The 26,758-nt window shown below is 37.8% G+C and overlaps 1 protein-coding gene across 16 annotated transcripts in view; it reads right to left on the minus strand.

Moving 5' to 3' along the window:
• The window catches only part of MCTP1 (multiple C2 and transmembrane domain containing 1), a 541,550-nt gene that overhangs the window by 285,003 nt on the left and 229,789 nt on the right, over positions 1–26,758 (minus strand). For all 16 annotated transcript variants that reach the window (XR_009563429.2, XR_009563431.1, XR_009563434.1 and 13 more), the window contains exon 2: positions 26,640–26,754. Coding sequence is in view for 11 of the 16 variants with exons in the window: in XM_060296021.1 (XP_060152004.1) it covers positions 26,640–26,754 (115 nt within the window). In the remaining 5 variants the exon portion in view is untranslated. The remainder of the gene's footprint in view (positions 1–26,639; positions 26,755–26,758) is intronic.

Below are 26,758 nucleotides of genomic sequence, written 5' to 3' on the forward strand. Positions count from 1 at the left end.
CCAAAAGGAAGATTGTGAGGGTGGACTTAATCTAACCTCCTTTAAAAGCACAGGGTTTTCTCTACCTGGCAGCAAAAAGGAAAATCAGATTTGAAGCACGAGGGGGATTTTACACACTGTCCCTGACTTGAAGATGGAAGGAGTCAAAAGAAAAGGGGCTAAGACTGGCCTCTAGGAGCTCAAACAAAACAAAACAAAACCCTGGCTGGCAGACAGCAAGAAAACAGGGACTTCAGACCTCCAGCTGCAAGCAATTGAATTTTGCCAAGACCAAGAATGAACTTGGAAAAGGACCCTGAGCTCCAGTTTTTAATGTTAAGCCCAGCTGACACCTTAACTTTGGCCTTGTAAGACTCTGAGCAGAGAAGCCAGTTACGCCATGCCCAGATTCCTGACCTACAGAATTTGTAATCCACCTATTAAATGGATGTCGTTTTAAGCTGCTAAGCTCATGGAAATTACTTAGAAAGCAATAGAAAACTAATGAGTCTACCTTGCAGAACACATTTATGATGTACCTAGAGAAATTTTTGAGAAAACTAGAAGGAAACTTAGTTGAACCTAATGAAAGACTTTCTTATAAAGGGTGTCAGTGTATTACCTAGAGTTCTGTCTAAGCTGCCATGACAAAGAGATCAAAAAATTATAGTGGATTAAACTAAGAGAAATTCATTCCATTCATGCAAAACCGTACAGGGAAAGGTAATCCTAACCCAATAAAACAATTCCACCATTCTCAGTGTGAGGCTTCTGACCCTTGGTTCAAGATAGCTACTCTTCTTTTTTTCCAGCTTTACTGATATATAATTAACATATAGTATTGTGTAAGTTTAAGGTGTACAACATGATGATTTGATATATGTATATACTGTGAAAATGATGATCACAATAAGGTTAGTTAACACATCTATCACTTCACAGTTACCTTTTGTGTGTGTGTATGTGTGTGGTGAGGATATTTAAGATCTATTCTCTTAGAAACTTTCAAGTATACAATATTGTTAACTACAGTCACCATGCTGTACATTAGACCCCCAGTACTTGCTAATCTTATAACTGGAAGTTTGTATCCTTCGATCACCATCACCCATTTCTTCAATCCCTCAGCCCCTGGCAACTACCAATCTAGTCTTTATTTTCTAAGTTCTGTTTTTTAGGTTCCACATATAAGTGAGATCACACAGTATTCAAGACAACTCTTGTTCTCTTCATCTCCCAACTGGAAGGAAGATAGAAGAAGGCTAGAGAAACACTTGTGTATTTGTCTTAGGGGTGTGATCCAGAAGTTGCACTACCCAAAGTAGCACGTACGGCTTCTGCTTACATCTCATTGGCCAGAACTTAGAACTTAGCTGCAAGGGAGGTTGGTAAATGCCAGCTTTAGCTGATAAAACTTCTGCCTACCTAAAACATGGGAGCTCTATGACGAAAGCTGGAGGAAAAGAATACTGGTGGACAATAAGCAGTCTCTGCCACAATCCAACTGATGAGCTCGGTACTGCATTATAAATAGAGAGTTACTCAAATTGTTATGATTTTCTTCTGTGGAAATGAGTCAGATATCTACTTCATCAAGACTCTCCCCAATTAGACCTAAAGCTATTTTCTAGATTCCAGATTTAAAGCAAAAAATAAACAATTCCTCTTTTAAGTAACAGTCTTCCAAATATTGGAATCAGGTTGTCAGCATCCTCCATACGTTTCCAGACTTACTACCCTCTGATCCCTCTCCTATTCTTCCTTAGTTACCATCCCTCACTATCTTAAATGCTCTGGACTCATTTTTTCTTGTCAAGAAATCCATTAAAATATGGCCTTCAGCAAAGAATATAGTCCTAAGTGAAAGGCTCTTGGCTAGAAACTTGAGTTGGCCAAGAGGACAAGTATGTATATATACATATACATACAATGGAATATTATTCAGCCTTAAAAGAGAAGGATATCATGCCATTTGTGAACCAATGGATGAATCTGGAAGTCATTAAGCTAAGTGAACTAAGCTAGACACAGAACTACAAATCCTGCATGATCTCACTCATATGTGGAATCTAAAAATGTCAAACTCAGTAACAGAGAGTAGAATGTTGGTTAACAGGCATTGGGGGTGGGGCAAATGGAGAGATGTTAGTTAAAGGATATAAACTTTCGGTTATAAGATGAATAAGTTCTAGAGACCTAATGTACAGCATGATGATTATGACACATTAATGATAATACATTATACTATGTAAGATATATACATAATATTGTACTACATTAAAAATTATGTATTATACACTTGAAATTTGCTAAGAGAGTAGATCTCAAATGTTCTCACCACAAAATAAAAGGGTAACTATATGAGGTGATGGATATGCTAATTAGCTTGATTGGGGTAACCATTTCACAATATATACATATATCAAAAGATCACATTGTTTCAACTATACTTCAACAAAATTAAAAAAAATTAAATTTAAAAATCATATTGTATACTTTAAATATATAAAATTTTCATCAATTATACTTCAATGAAGCTGGGAAAAAATAACATTTTATGGAAAACGAGCAAATCTTAGTGATCTTAAAAGGCAAATCCAATAAACTAATTTGATCAAACAACCAAAAATTGGGGAAAAATAAGTGCATGAGTGGCAAATGTAACCAAGTACCTTCTTTAGTGAATGAACAATAGCTCCTCTTTCCTTAATAACACAGGCCAGTAAAACAGACTATTTAATGTCAATATATGACTGACATACATTGTTAATATAGAATATTGACATTAAATTGATAACTGATAATTGAATATAATATTGATAAGCAAATATGTTGATAGTTGAATCTGAACACCACCTTAAATGTGACAAATGATTCGAAGCCCCAGTCATTAAGGTTTTCAAATTTCATTTAGTTATAAATAAGATCTATTTTTACTTTTTCTGCTCTTAAAATGTTCACATCTACCATCCCTAATTGGAAGTGCAGTACAGAGATCAAAGGTCTTGCCCTAAGGACTGGCAACAATGCTACCATCATCAACGTATCACAGATTTTTACAAATTCTCCCAGTTCTGGAGCTTTTTATCTAAAAAAATGAATTCCAAACCCATGTCCTACTCTCTAATCTTTCATTCATCTGTGATAGTTATTTCATAAATTCTGTTTACTGAACTCTCAAAACACGTGCTGAGCGGTCCGGCTTTTTCTGGCTCTGTAGCCAGAATGAAATTTTAAAAGTATGAAAAATAAAAATTTTAGAAATGCAGAATGTGACAATCATTGTTTTTATTATTTTTTCCCTGCACATATAGATAAATAGTCTGCTCTTATTTACTTCCTCAACCTTTACCTCCCTACTTCTCTCTTGTTTTCCATGTTTCGTAGCAAAGCATCCACTTTGGCGTGTGTTATCATGGGCCTCTGCCAAACTTCGGTTCTTTGATCATCATCTGTTTTACTAAGGATGTAATACAGGGTGGTTGTTTTTTCTTCCCTGACAACCAGTAGTTCAAACTTCAGTACACCTTAACACTGTGCTTAGGTCCATTTGTAGTTGTTATTTTTATTAATATAGTTAACACCTATTACCCTGCTTAGTATATACCAGGCATGACTCTTGTCACTTTACATGTTTCAACCCACCGAAACTTCAAAATGATTTCTCACTATATTGTTTTACTATTTTATACTATATATTCTCTAATTGATAGTTACAATTATTATTAACACCGTCATCACTTGTGTCACTCACAACACAGGACTTTGCAGGGCTGCTGTGTTACAGAACTCCAGGTGTGAAGGGTGCTTCCTTGAACTGGCAGCGTGCCAGTCATTGCACAGACTAGGTGCTCAGCAAACGTTCATGGGATTTGATTTTCTCACATTTTTACACTTTGTGCTTTTCTGTGTTCCTTTTCATACCTCTGGTGTTCTAAGAAGTTCCTCTGACCTATGTCGAAGATCAGCTCTCGAAAAGGCAATATTTATAGAGTTTTCAAAGGGAGTACAAATTGAAAGTAGAAACTGCCTTAGATTGGCACAGGGAATAACATTTCAGGGGCAAAAACAACACAATAGAGGTCTTTTAATGATGGAGTAGTGTGGGCTACACCTTGGGCCTCCTCGAGATAATCACCACCAGCATCTGCATGACCTGAACACACAACGGGTATGAATAGAAAACAGTAGTACACTCTGTCACTGGTGTTTAGGAGGTAACACAGTGTTTTTGATAAGTCAAATGTATGATTCCAGGAAAGCCCCAGAGCTTTCAGGGTTACATGGAAGATCACTTGGAGAGCTTCCTCATGCTTAGGGCGGTTTTACACAGGGAGTTTTATGGGCTTACTGTTTGCTTTAGCCTTTCACATTTAATTATATTCTCACTACAAAAGTCTGTAAAAATTGTAAAGTCCAAATACCTAATTTCCTCTTTGCTACTGTCAGACACATTAATCCTGTACAGTGTGACAAAACTGTTCTCCTAGGCTAGTGATGTTTATTTTTATATTTCAATTTACTAATTTTCTTTCAAGTTGTTTCACTATAAATTTATTAAACTAGTTTCTTCCAAGCTAAGGCAAATCTACTTTTCATGGATAGTAAAAACACTGAAGGTTTATATTAATATTTATTCTTGAGACAGAGATATATCTTTTAAAAATACCTCTATGTTAATGGATATTGAGGCCTTTTTTTTTTCTGGGCTGATTTGTAAGTCTTCACAGAATAGCAGTGCATTTTTTCTGAGTCATTTCAATCTTCTCTAACATCCCCATTTCCATTTAGAATGTGACAACTGAGTTCTATTGTATTCAAGTGGTTGCTACCTCAAGAATTAATGAATATATTTTCTAAATGTTAATGTTTTAGTGAAATGAAAGTGCTCTTTAGCAATTCTGTTCATTGGATGCCGCAGAAATAATTTTTTGGAAGTGGATTTTTGAAAAAACTTGGCATCTGATAATTCCTTACGTTAATTTATTTGGTTCTCTACCTCTACCCTCATTAAGGGAAACTTTTTAAGATTTGGTTAAGTCCAATGACTCAAACATTTTTTTTTAAAGAGTATTTTCCAGAAGGATTGAAACAGTCTGGACAACATGGAAGCAAAGACAAAGAAGGTACCTTTTGTCTCTTTCCTTAGCTTAGACTCTGTATTAGTCTTCTATTACAGTGTAACAAATTACCGTAAACATAGTGGCTTAAAACAGCACACATTTACCATCTCCAGGTTTCTGTAGGTCAGGCTTGACATAACAGGGAGCTTAGGAGTAAGGGTCTCACTAGGCTGCAATCAAGTGTCAGTTTGGCTGAGTTCCCATCTGGACCACAGGATCTTCTTCCAAGCTCATTCAGGTCGCTGGCAGAATTTAGTCCCTTGCAGCTATAAGACTGAAGCTCTTAGTGCCCAGAGGTCATTCCTCTCCATACTCAGTTCACAACATGGACGTTTGCTGCTGCTGCTTTTTTCATTATGTAAGTTTCAGGTGTACAGCCTTATAATTTGACACCTGTATACACTACAAAGTGATCACCACCACAAGTCTAGTTACCATCCATCACCATAGAGTTGATCCCCTTCACCCACTTCATCCACTTCTCCCCACTCCCTTCCTTTCTGGTAATCACTAATCTTTTCTCTATATATACAAGTATGTTCTGTTTGTTTGTTTTGTTTTTTTAGATTTCACATATGTGAAATCATTTTATATTTGTCTTTCTCTGATTTATTTAACTTAGCATAATACCCTCAAGGTCCATTCATGTTGTTGCAAATGGCAAAATTTCATTCTTTTTCATGGCTGAGTAGTACTCCTGTGTGTGCGTGCATGTGTGTAAATATATATATATCACATCTTTCTCCACACATCTATCGATGGCCATTTTACTATTATGTAATGGCTTTCTTTATCTTTTAGTTCAGTCTTTGTTTTAAAGTCTATTTTGTCTGATATGAGTATGGCTGCTCTAGCTCTCTTCATTTCCATTTGCATAGCATATCTTTGTCCATTCCTTCACTTTCTTTCTGTGTGTGTCCTTACTTCTAAAGCAAGTCTCTTGCAGGCAGCCTATAGGTGGGTCTTGTTTTTTGATTCATTCAGCCACTCTGTGTATTTGATAGGCAAATTTAGCCCATTAACATTTAAAGTTATTATTGATAGGTATGTACTTATTGACATTTTTTGAATTGTTTTCTGGCTGTTTTTGTAGTTTCTCTCCGTTCCTTTCGTCTTCTCTTTCTCTCTTCCCTTGCATTTTGGTGGTTTCCTTTAGTGTTATGTTTATATTTCTGTCTCATTTTCTTTTGTGTATTTATATAAGTTTTTTTCTTGTGGTTATCATAATGTTCATATATAACATCCTAGAAATAGTAGTCTGTTTTAGCTTGGTAGCAACTTAAATTAAAACACATTCTAAATGACAATGGAGACACGATGACCCAAAGCCTATGGGATGCAGCAAAAGCAGTTCTAAGAGGGAAGTTTATAGCAATACAATCCTTTCTTAAAAAACAGGAAACATCTCGAATAAACAACCTAACCTTGCACCTAAAGCAATTAGAGAAAGAAGAACAAAAAAAACCCCCAAAGTTAGCAGAAGGAAAGAAATCATAAAGATCAGATCAGAAATAAATGAAAAAGAAATGAAGGAAATGATAGCAAAGATCAATAAAACTACAAGCTGGTTCTTTGAGAAGATAAACAAAATTGATAAACCATTAGCCAGACTCATCAAGAAAAAAAGGGAGAAGACTCAAATCAATAGAATTAGAAATGAAAAAGAGAAGTAACAACTGACACTGCAGAAATACAAAAGATCATGAGAGATTACTACAAGCAACTCTATGCCAATAAAATGGACAACCTGCAAGAAATGGACAAATTCTTAGAAATGTACAACGTGCCAAGACTGAATCAGGAAGAAATAGAAAATATGAACAGACCAATCACAAGCACTGAAATTGAAACTGTGATTAAAAATCTTCCAACAAACAAAAGCCCAGGACCAGATGGCTTCACAGGCGAATTCTATCAAACATTTAGAGAAGAGCTAACACCTATCCTTCTCAAACTCTTCCAAAATATAGCAGAGGGAGGAACACTCCCAAACTCATTCTATGAGGCCACCATCACCCTGATACATAAACTAGACAAGCACATCACAAAGAAAGAAAACTACAGGACAATATCACTGATGAACATAGATGCAAAAATCCTCAACAAAATACTAGCAAACAGAATCCAACAGCACATTAAAAGGATCATACACCATGATCAAGTGGGGTTGATTCCAGGAATGCAAGGATTCTTCAATATACGGAAATCAATCAACGTGATACACCCTATTAACAAACTGAAGGAGAAAAACCATATGATCATCTCAATAGACGCAGAAAAAGCTTTTGACAAAATTCAACACCCATTTATGATAAAAATCCCTGCAGAAAGTAGGCATAGAGGGAACTTTCCTCAACATAATAAAGGCCATATATGACAAACCCTCAGCCAACATCATCCTTAATGGTGAAAAACTGAAACCATTTCCACTAACATCAGGAAAAAGTAAGGTTGCCCACTCTCACCACTCCTATTCAACATAGTTTTGGAAGTTTTAGCCACATCAATCAGAGAAGAAAAGGAAATAAAAGGAAGCCTAATCAGAAAAGAAGAAGTAAAGCTGTCACTGTTTGCAGATGTCATGATACTATACACAGAGATTCCTAAAGATGCTACCAGAAAACTACTGGAGCTAATCAATGAATTTGGTAAAGTAGCAGGATACAAAATTAATGCACAGAAATCTCTTTCATTCCTATACACTAATGATGAAAAATCTGAAAGTGAAATCAAGAAAACACTTCCATTTACCACTGCAACAAAAAGAATAAACTATTTAGGAATAAACCTACCTAAGGAGACAAAAGACCTGTATGCAGAAAATTGTAAGACACTGATGAAAGAAATTAAAGATGATACAAACAGATGGAGAGACATACCATGTTCTTGGATTGGAAGAATCAACATTGTGAAAATGACTCTACTACACAACGCAATCTACAGATTCAATGCAATCCCTATCAAACTACCACTGGCATTTTTCACAGAACTAGAACAAAACATTTCACAATTTGTGTGGAAACACAAAAGACCCTGAATAGCCAAAGCAATCTTGAGAATGAAAAACGGAGCTGGAGGAATCAGGCTCCCTGACTTCAGACTATACTACAAAGCTACAGTAATCAAGACAGTATGGTACTGGCACAAAAACAGAAAGATAGATCAATGGAACAGGACAGAAAGCCCAGAGATAAACCCACGCACATATGGTCACCTTATCTTTGATAAAGGAGGCAGGAATGTACAGTGGAGAAAGGACAGCCTCTTCAATAAGTGTTGCTGGGAAAACTGGACAGGTACATGTAAAAGTATGAGATTAGATCACTCCCTAACAATATACACAAAAATAATCTCAAAATGGATTAAAGAGCTAAATGTAAGCCCAGAAACTATCAAACTCTTAGAGGAAAACATAGGCAGAACACTCTATGACATAAATCACAGCAAGATCCTTTTTGACCCACCTCCTAGAGAAATGGAAATAAAACAAAAATAAACAAATGGGACCTAATGAAACTTAAAAGCTTTTGCACAGCAAAGGAAACCATAAACAAGACCAAAAGACAACCCTCAGAATGGGAGAAAATATTTCCAAATGAAGCAACTGACAAAGGATTAATCTCCAAAATTTACAAGCAGCTTATGCAGCTCAATAACAAAAAAACAAACAAACAATCCCAAAATAGGCAGAAGACCTAAACAGACATTTCTCCAAAGAAGATATACAGACTGCCAACAAACACATGAAGGAATGCTCAACATCATTAATCATTAGAGAAATGCAAATCAAAACTACAATGAGATATCATCTCACACCAGTCAGAATGGCCATTATTAAAAAATCTAGAAACAATAAATGCTGGAGAGCGTGTGGAGAAAAGGGAACACTCTTGCACTGCTGATGGGAATGTGAATTGGTACAGCCACTATGGAGAACAGTATGGAGGTTCCTTAAAAAACTACTAATAGAACTACCATATGACCCAGCGATCCCACTACTGGGCATATACCCTGAGAAAACCATAATTCAAAAACAGTCATGTACCAAAATGTTCATTGCAGTTCTATTTACAATAGCCAGGACATGGAAACAACCTAAGTGTCCATCATTGGATGAATGGATAAAGAAGATGTGGCACATATATACAATGGAATATTACTCAGCCATAAAAAGAAAAGAAATTGAGCTATTTGTAATGAGGTGGATGGACCTAGAGTCTGTCATACAGAGTGAAGTAAGTCAGAAAGAGAAAGACAAATACCGTATGCTAACACATATATATGGAATCTAAGGGGAAAAAAATGTCATGAAGAACCTAGGGGTAAGACAGGAATAAAGACACAGACCTACTAGAGAATGGATTTGAGGATATGGGGAGGGGGAAGGGTAAGCTGTGACAAAGTGAGAGAGCGGCATGGACATACATACACTACCAAACGTAAAATAGATAGCTAGTGGGAAGCAGTTGCATAGCACAGGGAGATCAGCTTGGTGCTTTGTGACCACTTAGAGGGGTGGGATTGGGAGGGTGGGAGGGAGGGAGACGCAAGAGGGAAGAGATATGGTAACATATGTATATGTATAACTGATTCACTATGTTATAAAGCAGAAACTAACACACCATTGTAAAGCAATTATACTCCAATAAAGATGTAAAAAAAGAAAAAAAAAAAAGGCAAGATAAAGATTGCCAGAAGCAGTGCAACAAAAGAAAAAGAAAAAGGCTGAAAATAAAAAATATTGTCAACTTTGGGGAAAAGACAACAAAATCTTTCAAAAATGAAGATAAAATAAACTTAAAAAAAAATAAAAAAAACACATTCTAAACCTTTATCTTCTTATTGCCCCCTCAGCTTTATACTTTGGATGGCACATTTCATGTCTTTTATTTTATCCCTTAACTAATCATTGTAATTTATTTAATGTTACTATTTTTCAGTTTTAACCTTTATGCTTGCTTTATAAGTGCCTGATGCACTACCTTTATTATACATTTACCTTTTCCAATGAGATTTTTAATATTAATTTTGCCATTTCTTTTCAGCTTAAAGAAGGTCCTTCAACATTTCTTATAGGGCTGGTTTGGTGATCACGAACTCCTTTAGCTTTTGCTTATCTGGGAAGCTCTTAATCTTGCCTTCAATTCTGAATGATAACCTTGTTAAGTAGAGCATTCATGGTTGAAAGTTTTTTTCCTTTCAGCATGTTGAATATGTCATGATACTTCCTTCTGGCCTGAAAAGTTTCTGCTGAAAAATGTACTGATAGCTTTTAGGGTTTCCCTTGCATGTAGCAAGTTGTTTTTCTCTTGCTGCTTTTAGGATTATCTCTTTATCCTTAACTTTTACCATCTTAAATATAATGAGTCTTGGTGTCTATGTGTGTCTTTGGGTTTATCTTATTTGAAACTCTCTGGGATTCCTGGACTGGATGCCTCTTTCCTTCCTTAAATTAGGGAAGTTTTCAGCAACTATTTCTTCAAATATATTTTCTGGCCCTTTCTTTCTCTATTCTCCTTCTGGGACCCCTGTAATCCAAAGGTATCATTATTTTTTAAAATACTTTTAAAATTTTGCTACTCTGAGTGTTTCATTGCTTTGCCTTCCAGCTCACTGATTCCAGTCTGTTGTTATACCCCTCTAGTGTATTTTCCAGTTCCATGATAACTTCTGTTTGGTATTTTCTTATATTTTCTATCTCTTTGTTGAAGTTCTGACTGGGTTCATCCATTCTTCTCCCAAGTTCAGTGAGCATCTTAATGACAATTACTTTGAACTCTTTATCAGGTAGTTCTTTTTCTGAGATTTTGTATTTTTCTTTTGATTGATACATGTTACTCTGTCTCCCCATTTTGCCTAATTCTCTGTATTTGTTTTTGTGTATTAGGTAAATCATCTACCTCTCCCAGTCTTGAAGGAATGGCCTCATGTAGGAGATATCATGTAGGGTTCAGAAGCGCAATCCCACCTGAACACCAGAGCCAGGAGCTCAAGGGAGCCCCCTATGTGGACGCTTATGCCCTATTGTACTGACAGGGCCAAGGCTGCTTCTGCAGCACATGTTTGGGTAGGGCTGGCCCAGGGCCCAGCTGCAGGGCCTGGCTATGGCTATTGTATCAATAGTGCACTGGTGGGCAGGACTGGCCCCCAACCTGGCTGTAAGACCTGATGGCTGTTTGCTTCTTCAAGGCCAGCAAGAGGATCTCTCTATCTCAAGAAGGGCTCTGGTTCCTTCTTTAAAACTCATCTCATTATGTAAGGCCCACCAAAGATCATTTCCCTTTTGATTAATTCAAAGTCAGTGGATTAGAGACATTTACTACGTTTGCAAACATCTTTTTACTTTTGCCATATAACATAATATAGCATAATCACAGAAGTGATATAGCACCATATTCACAGATTCCACCCATATTAAAGGGGAAGGGACTAATACCAAGACATGTATCACTAAGGGTTGATTTAGAATTCTGTCTATTCCACAGGTCCTAAATCCAATTTTATTAAACCAGTTTCTTATCTCTTTTTTTTTCAGATCTCACCACAAGCTCTCCAGCTAGAGGCCAAGACACAGATAAATCAGAGAATTATCAACTCTGAGGCCCTCCTTGGCATGGCTAGGTCTGTCTCCCCACAGACTTCCCATATTACTTTGGCTACCATTTCTCCTACAAAGTAGTATATGCAATGTTTTGTCTTCACAAGGCTATAAACTAGATCCTCCTATCCACCCAGAAGCACAACACCTAATAATAGATCAAATCATAGGAGAAACAGCCTCATAAGTATCCTACAAATCTGAGATCTGTAAAGTGATAGTATGTGTACCATGAAGCAATAGTAAATCTAAAATGTTCTTGTCTTTACTAATAAAATTTTAAGGACGATTTATTTTCTTGGGAAAAGTTAAAATGTAATCTTGTTCAGTCTTCTCCATTACTGATACTCTACATTAATGTATTTCAAAAGTGATAATTAGTTGAGGTGCACTGTCCTTTCGCTCTATCAGTGGCTTGGTATATGTGATGGAGTAAAAAGAAAAACTATTGACTTCCTCTGTGACACCTATTATTCACAACAGTAAAGAACAGTTTGGTTTCTCAACCTTACTGAATCAGAATAGTGAAACTGAGATCAGTAAAAATAAACTTCAAGCAATTTTAAATACTCTGAGACGTTAATTGCTTTTTTCTAGCTTTATTTTTCTTGCCGTCTTGAAAACTGACAATGATTCCTTTCCATAATTGTATTTTGATGATCTCAGAGTGCAATTCTGAAATGATTAAGGAACTATGAATATGATATTTTAGGAGAAAATACAAGCTCTGTGCTTTTAAGGTTTAGAAACAAAAGGATGAGAAATAGCCTCAACATCACAAGCCTAGGAGAACAAGCCTAGGAGGTAGATGCTGTTGTTATCCCCGTTTTACGTATGAAGGTTAGTTTTTCAGCAACTTACTTCTGGTCTCTCTGATGCCCAACCTATGCTCTAGCAGATGCTATTTTTGTCCAGCCAACTCCCGTCTGCACTCCCAGTTTTCCTAAACACCAAAGGCATTCTATCTCCACCCCTTCCTCAAGCACTTATGGTGTTATAGTAGCATATTTGGCCTGTCCATGCACCAGGCCACAGGTGCCACACCCTTGGGAGCAGGCCTTAGCAAATGGCAAATGGGAATTGTTAAATAAATAGTCCACCTTCTTGGTTCCTCATTGGAACCTGCTGGGGACATTTCACACCACATCCCAGAGGTCCCCAAGATAACCTGCTTCTTCTTAATCCTGTACTGGCCTCCTTCCTTCCCTGTCTCATCCTTGCCCTTACTGCTGCTTTCTGGGATTATTCCACAGAGAAGCACAAAGCCCTGTCTTAAGTTCTGCTTCTGGAGTACCCAACCTACAACACGAGGTCTTTTCTTCTATTACAGACTGCTAATAAGATATTAAAGTAAATTGACTGAAGTCTGAGAATTTTTAAACTTGAACGTACTTTGTGGAAAAGCAATTTATTTTAGTTATTCTTATAATTTACACTCACAGATTTTTCTTTAATAAAGAACAAAGCTTTGTTCACTCTTTTCTAAATTTAATGAGGAATTGTTCTTCAATAATTTTTTCAAGAGATAATATATTCTCAAAACTCTAGAAAATTTAGAAAAGCATAATTATACAATTTTGTAGTCATTGTCTCTAAGTACCTTTTGTTATAAAACTGTAATCTTTCAAAATGTGAAAGAACCCATTAGTCTACATTTGAAAGATGTCTGTGAATGACAAATTGGTCATTGTTTAAAAATGAAGAAAATTTCACTTTATACCATAATTGTAAAACATCTACACATATTCATAATGGACAACATCCATGCTTAACAGAAAGGTAAAACAAATAACTAGGGCATAATAAATGATGAACTATATGCTATAAAGATAGGGTGTTTCCTTTTCCCCAGAACCATTTTCTTTTTATATTCTACGGTCTACGGTTGATAGGTGTTGGGCTGCAGCCCGAAGGCCTACGAGCCCTGTAGCTGCCCAGCCTTGAGAGCGAAAGAGACATCAGTGGTTTAGTGCATAGGGCATCTCACATGCCTGAAGCAAGGTCCTGGAGCAGCATCACACCATGTACAGTCTTTGCTAGTGGGGTAGGAGGGAGAGGGAGGCTACCAGTTAAAGGGGGGGTGTGATGTTAAGTTGACTCATCGGTTACCAGGGAAACTAGCAGAGGGGCACACCCCTCACTGGCCCTTTGATAAATGATCATAATGGAGCCCTTCTGATCTAAAGATTAGCACAATCACTAGCTGGGGCTAGGGGAGGATGGAGGGGTGGGTGGTGGGCAAGCAGGTAGGCAGTTACTCATTAAGCTCTATGATTAAGAAGGAAGGTCAGTCAGGTGAGTAGGGGTAGGGGAAGCAGAGACTGGTTGAGCAGGGGATGCACAGAGAGCAAAAGAATAGTCATCTTGAGTGGCCTGACCATATGACAGGCTTAGAGCTAGCTATGAGTTTACATTTTAAATGGTTGTAAAGATCTAAGAATCTTCTCTGTTCCTAAGAGAGGATATGTTTATGTTAGGAAGATGTGTTCTTTTTCTCTCTCAAGAGGGGCTGCTGTGCAGCAGTTCTTATAGAAACTCCAAATTGCGTAATTTGGGGGTTTTCTCCCACAGTACAGACCCCTTGTGTTTGCAGCTGACATTTGCATCTCCCCAAAGGGAGAGAGCGGAGCATGGGGAACAAATCCTATAAATAATAACGTCTGATCTTTGATCTAGAAACTTGTTTGCTTTTAGGAAAAAAATGTGAAATAAAATCGATACTTTATGGCAAGACAAGAAAAATTTAAACATTAAAAAATTTTCTCTGCCCTTTGGCCTCTCCTCTCCCCTCTACTAGGCATTGTGCATCTGCATTATACATTGACCAGACCTCCCCATAGGCAGAAATAGGTGCTCAACCACAAAGAACAGCATTCTCTTAGTACCAAGACAACTCCTTAAAAAGATTTTGTGAGGGGCCATGATGACCCATAATCCACTATCCATTAGATTGTATCGACTGTCAATGATACGTCACTTAACGTACAGCCCTAAGTTTCAAAAACTTATATAACTGTGTTTTGACCTCTAATGGGCAGAACAGTTCTTGAAGCTTTTTGAGAGGCTGTTCCTGGGTTATAATCCTCAATTTGGCTCGAATAAAATTTTCCATTTCTTTCTTAGATCGACTAATTTTTCATCAATAAAATATAGCTATTAAAAACTTATCAATAAAATGTTCTTAGGAGTGAATCTTTAAATGGGCCTACCAGGGGCCTTTTTACTTGCAGAAAAGTTTGTAATAAGTTTCTGATACACTCTCATAACTCAACTGACTGTAATTTTCAGTCAGTTCTAGTCACAATTCTTGGAGGACCCACAGAGCCTGCTTCATTGGAACATCAAAGTCAAGCAGACGTCAGCTTCTAAATCAAGGAACAACACAAGAACACTCTAGATTCCTTGTGTTTCCCTGACCTTCCTCTTTAAGAGCAGCTATGACCAACAAACTACTAGGCTTTTCAAAAGTGTGGCCATTCCAGCTCATGTTCAGAGCTCCTTGCTGTACAGTCTAAGGGCCATTTGAAAGGGCTCCTGTACTATGGTTTTATGGCATCTTGCCATCTAACATTAGACCTGAGAGAAGTGAGATGGTGAGTGAGAAGTGAGACTGGAGAGAGAGTTAAGTATCTAGCGGACTGGAGAGAGAGTTAAGTATCTAGCGGACATCGGGGCTCCAGGAAGGGGAGCCCAAAATGGTTTCACAGGTTTCTAGAGAATGGTTAGATACGAGAAATTCTGTGGTCTCTGAGTTGTATTTGAGCAGTTCCATGTGGCTAGATTCTTAGGACATTTACATCACTGTTTTTCAAACTTAAGCATGCATCACTATCACCTAGAAATTTTCTTAAAACACAGATGGATGGGCCACACACCTAGAGTTTAGGATTCAGTAGACCTGGGGTTGTGCCCAAAGATTCCAAAATTCCAAAGTGATTCTGAGGCTGCTGGTCTAGTGACTCAACTTTGAGAATCACTGCTCTATATCTACATCTGCCCATTTTTGTTTTTGTTTTTTTTGCGGTACGCGGGCCTCTCACTGTTGTGGCCTTGAATAACAAATTGTTTTGTTAAATTTGGCTAAAAAGACAACTAAACGTGTTCTCTTTGCCTAAATCAGAAAGAGATATATAACATAACATTTAGTTCATGTCAATCAGATTGATTTTATAACAGAAAACTGGGAAATTTGCATACTTGTCTTACAGAACAGACCATTAATTACACTAAGTTTAAGATTGCGTGGATAGAAGTATGCATGTAACCAAACTGAACTAAAATAAGTAGTCACTTTATTTTTAAAAACATGATTGCTTGAAACTTCAGACAGTGCTGCATGCTATTTCATTCGGATTCCTTGAGTAAAATTTTAGGATTCTGATAAGTTTTTCACGTCAGCTGTAGTTCTATTACTTTGTGTACTTAAACTAAATTAAGATAGAGACAGAGCAAAGGTACCTGATCACCACAGAGCAGCGTTTGTTTGTTTGTTTTTGCGGTACGCGGGCGCCTCACTGCTGTGGCCTCTCCTGTTGCGGAGCACAGGCTCCGGACGCGCAGGCTCGGCGGCCATGGCTCACGGGCCTAGCCGCTCGGAGGCATGTGGGATCCTCCCAGACCAGGGCACAAACCCGTGTCCCCTGCATCGGCAGGCAGACTCCCAAGCACTGCGCCACCAGGGAAGCCCTTGTTCTTTTTTTTTTTAATAGACTTTATATTTTAGAGCAGTATTAGGCTCACTGCAAAACTGAGTGGAAAGTAGAGAGTTCCACATACCCCTCCCCCTACACGAGCACAGCCTCCCCATCTACCATCATCCCCAACCAGAGTGGTACTTTGCACCGATGAGCCTACATTGACACATCATCATCACTCAAAATCCATAGTTTACATTGGGGCTCACTGAGTAGATTTTTTTAATGTATTCTTTCAATATGTAAATACATTTGCAATATAAATAGCATCAAATTACGAGGATAAAATTACTGCTGTAAAAAAGTATCATGCTTTATAAAATTAATTATATTCAATCTCTAAAATTTATTATCTATCATTATTTCATATACATCTGCCCATATTTAACATATATACATATTGAGGTAATTTAAAATGATTTTTACAGATATCAAATCAGTTGTTGCCAGGGGCTAGGAGTGTTAGGAGAGAATTAGCCATAAAGGATCATGAGGGAACTTTGTAAGGCAATGAGAAATGTTCTATATTTTGATTTTGATGGTGGTTATGACTGTATTTTTCTGTCAAACTCATCAAACTGTAGGTTTTCCTCTATGTAAATTATACCCCAATAAGTTTAAGATGAAAAAATTATAAATAAAATCATTTTTTAAAAGAAGTTTATGTATAACAGAGAACTGGTAGCTTAGAAAGAAAAATGGTCATTGAGTACCGAGACTGTTCTCAATACAAGGTAATAACAAATTTATTGCTTTCTGCATAGAAGAAAGGTTTTGTCTTGCCCAAACTGAATACATACTTTCAGAAGAGTCTGCTTTTTCTGTGGTGTTGTGTATTTTATGACCATGGTCATTTATTTACAAAAAATAAGCAAATAGAAAGAATAATAAGGGTCTGTTATGTCTACACAACCTAAAATCACTAAACTGTTTGTTGTTTTTCCTTTGTTATGGTTGCTGTAAAGTGTTGTTACTTTGACTAATAACACAGACAAGGTTGTAGCTATTTCTCATCCTTGAGCATTTGTGTGTTTGTCTGAAAATTCTCTTTGATTTTCCTCTTCTCCAAGGTCAGCCCCTCAGTTTGGACTAACACATCTGACAGGGTATTCTACATCCAAACCAACTCTAATGCTTCTTCAACAGCTGCTAGGTAGCACCAAAGGCTTGAAATCACCTCACCTTGAAGCCCTTCCTGTGGCACTTGAGCAAGGAGGGGCCGACTGATACAATTAGGCACAACTGGAATGCCCTGTATTTTCTTAATGTTCTCAATGCTTGCCCCAGTATGAGGAAACCATTTCCTTCTTCTTCATGAGAATATGACCTTTGGTTAACTCTTTTCTCTTATAACCCTCAATAGATAGTATGTTAACTATGTTGTTAAGCAACACAAGGTAAAAATGATGCCCTGGTTGGTAAATTTCATCTAGACTGGGAGAAGTAGAAACACCTGTTGGGAAGCCATATCTTTGGGCTTCCTGACTGTAATGATGCTTGTAACTGGGCATGTCCCTGGAAACTATGAAGTAGTTACAAGAGATACTAGCTCCTGTGAGAAAGGAGGCTTTTATACCATAGAGGCTCCCACACCTGCTCAATGCGATCTTGTCTTTTTCCATCTGCGCTGTGCCACCTGGTAGCTAAGGAAGATACCTCCCGGATGGCTGCAGGGGCGGCTGCATGGGCTGCAGCAAGGGGTAGCTGAGGCTGTCTTGCTGCTGAACTGTGGTTCCCACCCTATATCCTCCTGAAGAGGTGTCAAGTGTGGCCTTGGGTAGTCTTGTGGATAGTCTTGTGGGTCTGATGTTTACTTGAACCTAGGGGGTCAAAATGGGCATGGAATATTCTTTTTGGGGATAGGGAAAAGTTTTCAAAACAAAAAGAAAAGCTCAGTCTACCCAAGGTCAGTTTTATATCAATAAAGTACTACTTTTTGATATGCAATTACAGGTCCCATTGGGGTCTAGGAGTGGAAGCATGTTCATACTTATGCACAAGGGATGACGCAATGGCTGTCAATAAATTTACTTCTGGGAACATTTTATTTGTAGTTTTAAAACACTTTTTATCAATTGGAGATGCTTTTGGTGCATGCTCTGTAGTATTTATTGATTGCAAGGTTTTGAAGATTTGCCAATGTCTTCACTGTCCCTAACATATTTTTCCCCTCAGGGTAATCATCACCTGATGACCCTATTGCCTGATGCTTATGTGATCACTTCCAACAGGAGATTCTACTCTTTCATTCTGGTATGATTAGTTTCTGTAATAAATTAACCAGAAGCATTCCATCTACCACCAATGCGTGGCCTCTTTTTTTCGCCTCCTGCTTGCCTAAAGGTTCCCACTGTAAGCTAAAATTCAGACATTGTGTCTTTCGTTAAAATTAGAAAGTAAGGGTCTTCCCTGGTGGCGCAGTGGTTGAGAGACCGCCTGCCAATGCAGGGGACACGGGTTCGTGCCCCGGTCCGGGAGGATCCCACATGCCACGGAGTGGCTGGGCCTGTGAGCCACGGCCTATGAGCCTGCGCGTCCGGAGCCTGTGCTCCGCAGCGGGAGAGGCCACAACAGTGAGAGGCCCGCGTACCGCAAAATAAATAAATAAATAAATAATTAGAAAGTAAGTCTCAGAAGTTGGTGGAGAAGATTGTTGAGGCTGCTAAGAATAAACCCATGGCTGAGGTTTCCAAATGTAAGCTGAGATTGCCACCGAGAGTAAATACCTGACCAACTGAGCCAGTGGATTTTAAAGTCAGGATTTCCAGGACTATTCTGGTCTAAAGACAGATGACTTTGTGAAAGGAGACTGCTAACCCAAAATCAGCAGAAAAAGAAATAGCACCTTGTAAAAGCAAAGAGACATATCTAATTGTTGTTATTTGCTTTAGAATATTGTTGCTATTATTTTTAATGGTTTATTTTATGATAAGCACTAATAAAGCCCCATAGACCTTTTCACTTTCTCTCTAACCCCAAATTTAGAAGACTAATTTAGTGCTAATTAGAATGAAGGCTGTCTCTTAAAATAATATTAATTAATGGGCCATACATAACCTTATAAAGGTTTGACTATATTAAACAGTTTACCAATTAGGAATGGGTTTACATTTTTGGTACAACTGTGCCAACTGACCTGTCAAAATTTATGGAAAGGGTAATTTTGTATACTTTATATGATCTAATTTCAGAGAATGTGTAACTAAATTCCTGAGACTATTTCTCCCTATAGGCACAATGCACTGAAACCCATGAACACATAAAATTTCCTTTATCCTTACACCAAGGAGGAGCATATCCTTTAAGAAATCTAAATATGGAAAACTATGAAAGCAAGCTAATTAACCTCAAGTGAATTTAAGGACGGTGTCTCTAATAAATGGAACTCAGAGATGCACTTTTTTTTCTTTTCGGTACTCGGGCCTCTCACTGTTGTGGCCTCTCCCGCTGCGGAGCACAGGCTCCGGACCCGCAGGCTCAGCGGCCATGGATCACGGGCCCAGCCGCTCCACGGCATGTGGGATCTTCCCGGACCGGGGCACGAACCCGTGTCACCTGCATCAGCAGGCGGACTCTCAACCACTGCGCCACCAGGGAAGCCCAGAGATGCACTTTTAAAATGAGTTAAGCTTAAAATCATCCTTTATTAATAGAGGCTGAATTAAATTATACTTATTTTAAATCAAATTCATCTATAAATAATCAAATCATATTTAAAAAAAAAACCCACCATTGTCAAAGTCGATGCAGATTCTGAAGAAAATATGACACATATTGATTGGCCTTGTCTATCAACTCCTGAGAACAGTGTCAGGTATTATACACAGTGCCTTTCCTGGGCCTTTTTACTTTTCATGGCAATGTATTTTTTTTGTAAAAGTTAAATAAAAATTGGTCCCTCTTCCAACCTAAATATCATTAAGCAAAGCAAATTTGTAACCATAATAGCAGAAGAGATAGCATGTTTAAAAGTGAACCTAACTTTGGTATGTGTGGTATGACTGCATTTCATATGTGGAAACATCACCTTCAGAGTTTCTTCAGAAACTTTGCATAGTACTTGCTCTGTGTCTTAAGGACTTCAGTTACATTTGGTAAAGGATGGCGCCTCTTTGGAGAAGGGCCACCAGACCCTTTGCTTCTGCCTCAAAATAAAGGAAGCGTTAAGACTAGTATAAAAAGCTTCCTAGGAAAAATGTGTGGTCTTGGAGTCATTTACAAAATCTCAAGATAGAAGTTCATTCTTAAGATTTAGTAATTGTATGGCTCTAGTTATATTAACATGAAGCAAGGAAATCTTTGGGTGTCAATGAGTGATTTTTTTTTTTCATCTATGAAAATAGGACAGGAAAAACACAACAGAACGTATATGTTCTGTAGAAGCATATAAGTATATATGATGTATAGTAGATATACATTATATAATATATATAATGTACATATATATACATTATATATAATGTATATATACATTACAAGTCCTAACCCCTGGTACCTGTGAATGTAACCTTATTTAGAAATAGTCTTTTTGCAGATAAAATTAATTTAAGAATCTTGAGATGAGAACATACTGGATTTAAGGCAGGCCCTAAAACCAATGACTACTGTCCTTATGAGAGAAAGAAGAAGGAGATTTGAGGCTTGGAGACACAGAGGGGGAAGATGGAAGCAAAGATTGGAGTGATGCTGCCGCAAGCCAAGGAATGCCTGGAGTCATCAGAAGCCAGAAGAGGTGAGGAAGAATTCCTCCCAAGAGATTTTGGAAGGTGTGTTGCCTACCACAACTTGACTTTTCTGACTCTTGGACTCCAGAACTGAGATAATAAATTTCTGTTGTTTTAAGCCTCCAGGTTTGTGGTCATATGTTAAGGCAACCCTAGGAAATTAATACATCCTCCACGATACAAATTTCAAGGAATTAAGTTGTAGGGAATTGCTATCACCAGACATATCTACACGGATTGCTCTTTTTTTCTAACAATACAAATAATCTTGTCAAGACATGACTTTCAAAACGTGACAGATGATAATATAGTCCTGAAAAGCCCAACCCAATTAAAGTAAAAATGGCAGTTTAAAAGAGAACTACATATAACAGTTGTCAAAGGGCTGCCAGATAAAACAAGGAACTCAGTTAAATTGGAACTTCAGATCAACAACAAATAATTTTTTAGTATAGGAGTACTCCAAATAGCACATGAGAGATACGTATGTATCTGTATTATTTATTTTTTATTGAATAAATTTGACATGTAACATTGTGTAAGTTTAAGGTGTGCAGCATGTTACTTTGATGTACTTATATACTGTAATATGTTTGCCAATGTAGTGATATTTACATTACATAATTATAGTATAATATTATTATCTATATTCATTATACTGTGGATTAGATTCATGAGATATATTTATATTAAAAGATAATGGGTTATCTGAAATTCAAATTTAACTAGGCATTGTGCATTTTTTATTTGCTAAATCTGGAACCCTACAATTGCAGCAGAGAGACTGCACAGTTCACTCAAAGTCACACAGCTAATAAAATGTTGAGATTGGCTTTGAAATTATGTGGTCAGATTCCCTAGAAGGTCATGTACTTTCTAGTCCATCAGGCTGCTTAAAGCAGGTATAATAAAACTTTGAAAAAGGCAGTAGCATTCCAAAAAGCTACCTGGTTGTTCTGTAAAACAGGTTATAAAAGTGGAAGAATGACGGCCAGTTTTGCCTGTTGAGCCCACCTCAGTGCCTATTACATATAAAGATTCTGAAATTGCAAAGTTCAAACAACCTTCTGGCGATGGTGGGGATGGGGAAATGAGTTTTCCCTTCCATTATTTTGTGCAAGGGTGAGATAGGACATGGAAGGCATAGGCATTTTGGTTTTGCTAGGCAGTAGGTGAGGGTATCAATGTAATAAATGACAAGAGAGTGTAATTTCTGCTAATTCTAATAGTTACACAAATATTTTTGCTTACATGCACCTTTTTCCAAAGTCCACACGGCTCCTGGTCATCAGCAGCCTTAAAATCTCAATAGGTTTTTGAACCCCCCTCACCCAGTTGATCTCAGATGCTACTGGACATTCTCCAAACCATCCCTCCCATTTTCGTTTCCTTCTCCAGTTCCACAACCATAATCCCCATTCAGGCCCTCAAAATTATATATCTATATATCTACATCTATATCTGTAGATATATAAAATTCACAAATCTGAAGGGACCCAATGCTATCTATCCAATCATATGCTTAACACCAACTGTTATTTACAGGTGGGTCTATGATAAATTTTAATCAATCCCCAACTTAACTCAGGTTATGATAAATTTTAATCAATCCCAAACTTGACTCAGGTTGTTTCCTCTGTTTATATATCTCCTCTCATATCTACCAGCTAAAAACTTCATAAATGCAGGCATGTGAGTCAGATAGGGAAGCTGGATTACAGTTTGCATTTTAAACACTTTGGGATATTCTTCACTTCTACAAAGTAATATTTTCTCTCCCATATTTCTTAAGAACACGGCCCTCTCATTTTATGTTTAAAAAATTCCTATTTTGGGCAGAGGCATCTGGAGAGAATAAATTGCTACTATAAGAAAGACAGTGGTGCATACACAATGCCATCCAGACTCACAACTGTGGAGACACAGAATGGTGGAACAAGACTGTGCATGCACTGCCTAGAGGGCAGATGCTACTTAGCTCAGGTAACTGGCATCATATGTTGCCAGAGTTTGCCTGATGTTTTCTCATGATGACATTGACTTTATGCATTGTTGACAAGAATGCCACACAGGATGTCCCTTTCTCAGCGCATCATATCAGCAGGGTCATCACACCTGTTTCATTACTGCTGATGTTAACTTTACCCTTGGTTAAAAGGATGTCTTCCAAGTTTCTCTACTGTAAAGTTACTTTTTTTCCCCTTTGTAATTTATATGTATCTTGTGGGGAAATACTTTGAAATGATGCAAATATCCTGTTTCACATCATAATTTTGCACATATAGTTTTAGCCTCAATTGATGATTTTTGCCTGTAATAATTTTTTTGTTGTTGCGGTATGTGGGCCTCTCACATGTTGTGGCCTCTCCCATTGCAGAGCACAGGCTCCGGACGCATAGGCTCAGCGGCCACGGCTCACGGGCCCAGCCGCTCTGCGGCATGTGGGATCCTCCTGGACCGGGGCACAAACCCGTGTCCCCTGCATCGGCAGCCAGACTCTCAACCACTGCGCCACCAGGGAAGCCCTGTAATAATTATTATGGTGTTGTAAGGTGATTTCTATTTTCCTGTCTATATTTGTTCATTAGAATTCTACCACAAGGAAAAGCTTTACCTTATCTCACACCTATTTATTTATTTAATTATGTATTTACCAGTATGAAATCATAGATATTTATATTATTCTATGGGGTATAATCCATTATTACTATTATTTATTTTGTTGCTGAAATCGTCCCAGTTTTGATCATTAGGAGCTCCTTTAAGTTGGCTCCTATTTCATTTTGACATTCTGACATCAATTTTTCAGTACTTCCTTATTTTCTGGCGCTGCAAAATGTTCCAGGCTTATCTTGTCCTGTCTCTGCCCCAGATCTGCAGTCAACCATTTCTCCAGGAGCCCTGCTTACTTTCACTGGAGGAATTGTATTTAGAAACCAAGATCTGGGCCAAAAGTATGTGGATTTCTACTTTGTCATTACACCTTTGTGATGACTTCTAGGCCCTCTCAGCAGAGAGATCACATACACATCTCTATCCATCTTAATTGCTATCTATCTGTATATATATTAGGAACCATCAGTTCATACCGATACCTTTCTAACACCACAAGGTGCATTCTAGCTTTCCCCCATTCCATGTCTTTGGCCTCTTTCTCCAGCAGTAAGAAATCTGACTCTTCTTATCTACAATATACTTACTTAGTTGCTCATTCCTAGCATATGCAGTAAGTACTTTCAGAATTGAAAATCATTCTCTGAAGTACATTATTTATATATCGTTCTTTTTGTCTTGAGTCTTATAGTGCATAACCCAAATATGGTTTTACTTAATCACTTAGATTAGTTGTTTTATTCCCATTCCCCTGAGGTGTGATTATAGATATCAACAGGATGCAGGAACCTATCTATCTATCTATATATCCATCCTTCCATTCACTCATTCAATTCTTTCTGTAATATTGCCATGGTTAAAGAGTTAGAACTATACAAGAAAGTTTACTTGTATAGTGACAAGTATATTGTTGACATTCTTGTCAACAAGGCATATAGGACTTCCTCCTTACCCTTTTTACCCCATTCCTATCCCACATTCTGGACACCGGTTCTTACCGATATTGTGTTATGTTATCGATCTCATTCATTTCTGGATTTTACTTCTGATATTCCTTTTTGTAGAAATGAACAGATAACGCATAATCCCTTATACTCCCTTCTTTCTTACCTAAAACATTTCATAATGTTGATACCCTTTGCACTTTGCTTTTTCACTTAATAATATGTCCTGTAACACTTTCCATATCAATTCCTAAAGATTTTCCTTATTTATTTTACAGTTGCATATTATTTCATCATGTGGGTGTACCATGGCTTATTTAACCACCTTTCTATTTATGGGCATTTTATAATGACAAAAAATTCTGCAATAAATAATTGTGTGCATATGTATTTAATATTGTTGGGAGGACATATCTAGGACTAAAATTTTGATCTCCTGATGCCTGGTTCAATTCTGTTTTAGATCAAATGTTGTAATGTAATGTAATTAAGATTGCTCTGAAGACTAAAAAATGTTTTATAAATACAGTGAAATAATACTATGGTAATAGTATTATTTTTGTCCTCCAAGCTAATTGTAACTTCTTTTTTTTTTTTCTGCGGTACGCGGGCCTCTCACCGCTGTGGGCTCTCCCGTTGCGGAGCACAGGCTCCGGACGCGCAGGCTCAGCGGCCATGGCTCACGGGCCCAGCCGCTCCGCGGCACGCGGGATCCTCCCGGACCGGGGCACGAACCCGTGTCCCCTGCATCGGCAGGCGGACTCTCAACCACTGTGCCACCAGGGAAGCCCCTGTAACTTCTTTTGAGACCAGCAGTTCAATTCCATAAACATTTGTCCTCAGCTACTAAAACCGATGGTGAATTTTGAAAATTCCCCCTGTGTTTAAATTCTAACATTTCTAATCATACCTTCATTCATTAAGAATATTCTGATATTTACTAGTTTGTACTTAAACATTAAATCTATTATTTGTATCATCTCTAATCTTACAAAACCCACTGTTACGTTACTCATTTTCTCTAGTTTATTTTTGTAGAGACAGGAGATAAAAATTACAAATTATGGTCTTATTTGGTTCCTTTCCCTGCCTAAGTATGGATGTCAAAAAAAGTGGGAGGAGAAAAACAAGCTCCTGTGATTCCAGGAGGACTCTGCAGGTCGTCTGACAATGAGTTAGAAGCTCAGGGGCTCTCCTCCTTCTTAGTGGGAGGAATTACACCCAAATTCAGCTTCCTTTAGGAATGTAGGCCCTCAGATCTCCACATCCCGAAGCAGTGTTATTTCAAAACGTGCAAAAGATGCTATACGGTCTGGTTAGGGTCTATCTTTTGTCCTGCCCCTAACCAGGGTTCAAGGAATAATTAATGTACCCCAGGTAAGTTCATCAGGAGATTGCCTTGTGATATGGAATCCAGGAACTAAAGAGTATTTGCCTTGTCTTTTCCTTCATCATGGACTACAGAGACCTGTTTAATCCACCATGAGATTGCTGCCAGGTCCAACCAAGCCTCAGAAAATCACTTGCTGGGAATCTCCAAAGTTTTGGTGAGATGTTAGTCCAAGATTCTGCAGTTTCAGGGGATTCAATGGAGCAAATCTATGCAGCAAAAAGTATTTCAGGTCTGTGAAAAGATGAATTCTGATATGGCTTCAAAAATGTGCTTCATCTACTTAACTGATTATGTCACTAATTATATATAATGTAGAGTCTAGTTTGTCAGAAGTTTGGTAGGGACCTTGCTGTCTGGGTTGGGACAATTCAGAGTTTTCAAACTTGCATCATAACCTCTTCCTCTACGGTCACAGGAGTCAGACGATATTTCGAGCCACATCATTGAACCGAAACTTCTAAAACTGATATTATAGTTGACTTTTTTTTAACTTAAGAAACCACAAGGAAAACAAAGTTTGTCAAAAACACAGAGAATAAGCTTCCAGGTGACATTTTTCTTATGTTCTTACCTCCTCGATCTCGGGCAGCTAAACTCTGACCCCTTCTTAATGTAATGTCCAATTGGTACATTCCGGGAACAGCCAAGGGGACATCTGTATTACTGGTTCCAGCAGTACTTATTTTCTGA

This window comes from Globicephala melas, chromosome 3 (genome assembly GCF_963455315.2).
Source record: "Globicephala melas chromosome 3, mGloMel1.2, whole genome shotgun sequence".
Taxonomy (NCBI): domain Eukaryota; kingdom Metazoa; phylum Chordata; class Mammalia; order Artiodactyla; family Delphinidae; genus Globicephala; species Globicephala melas.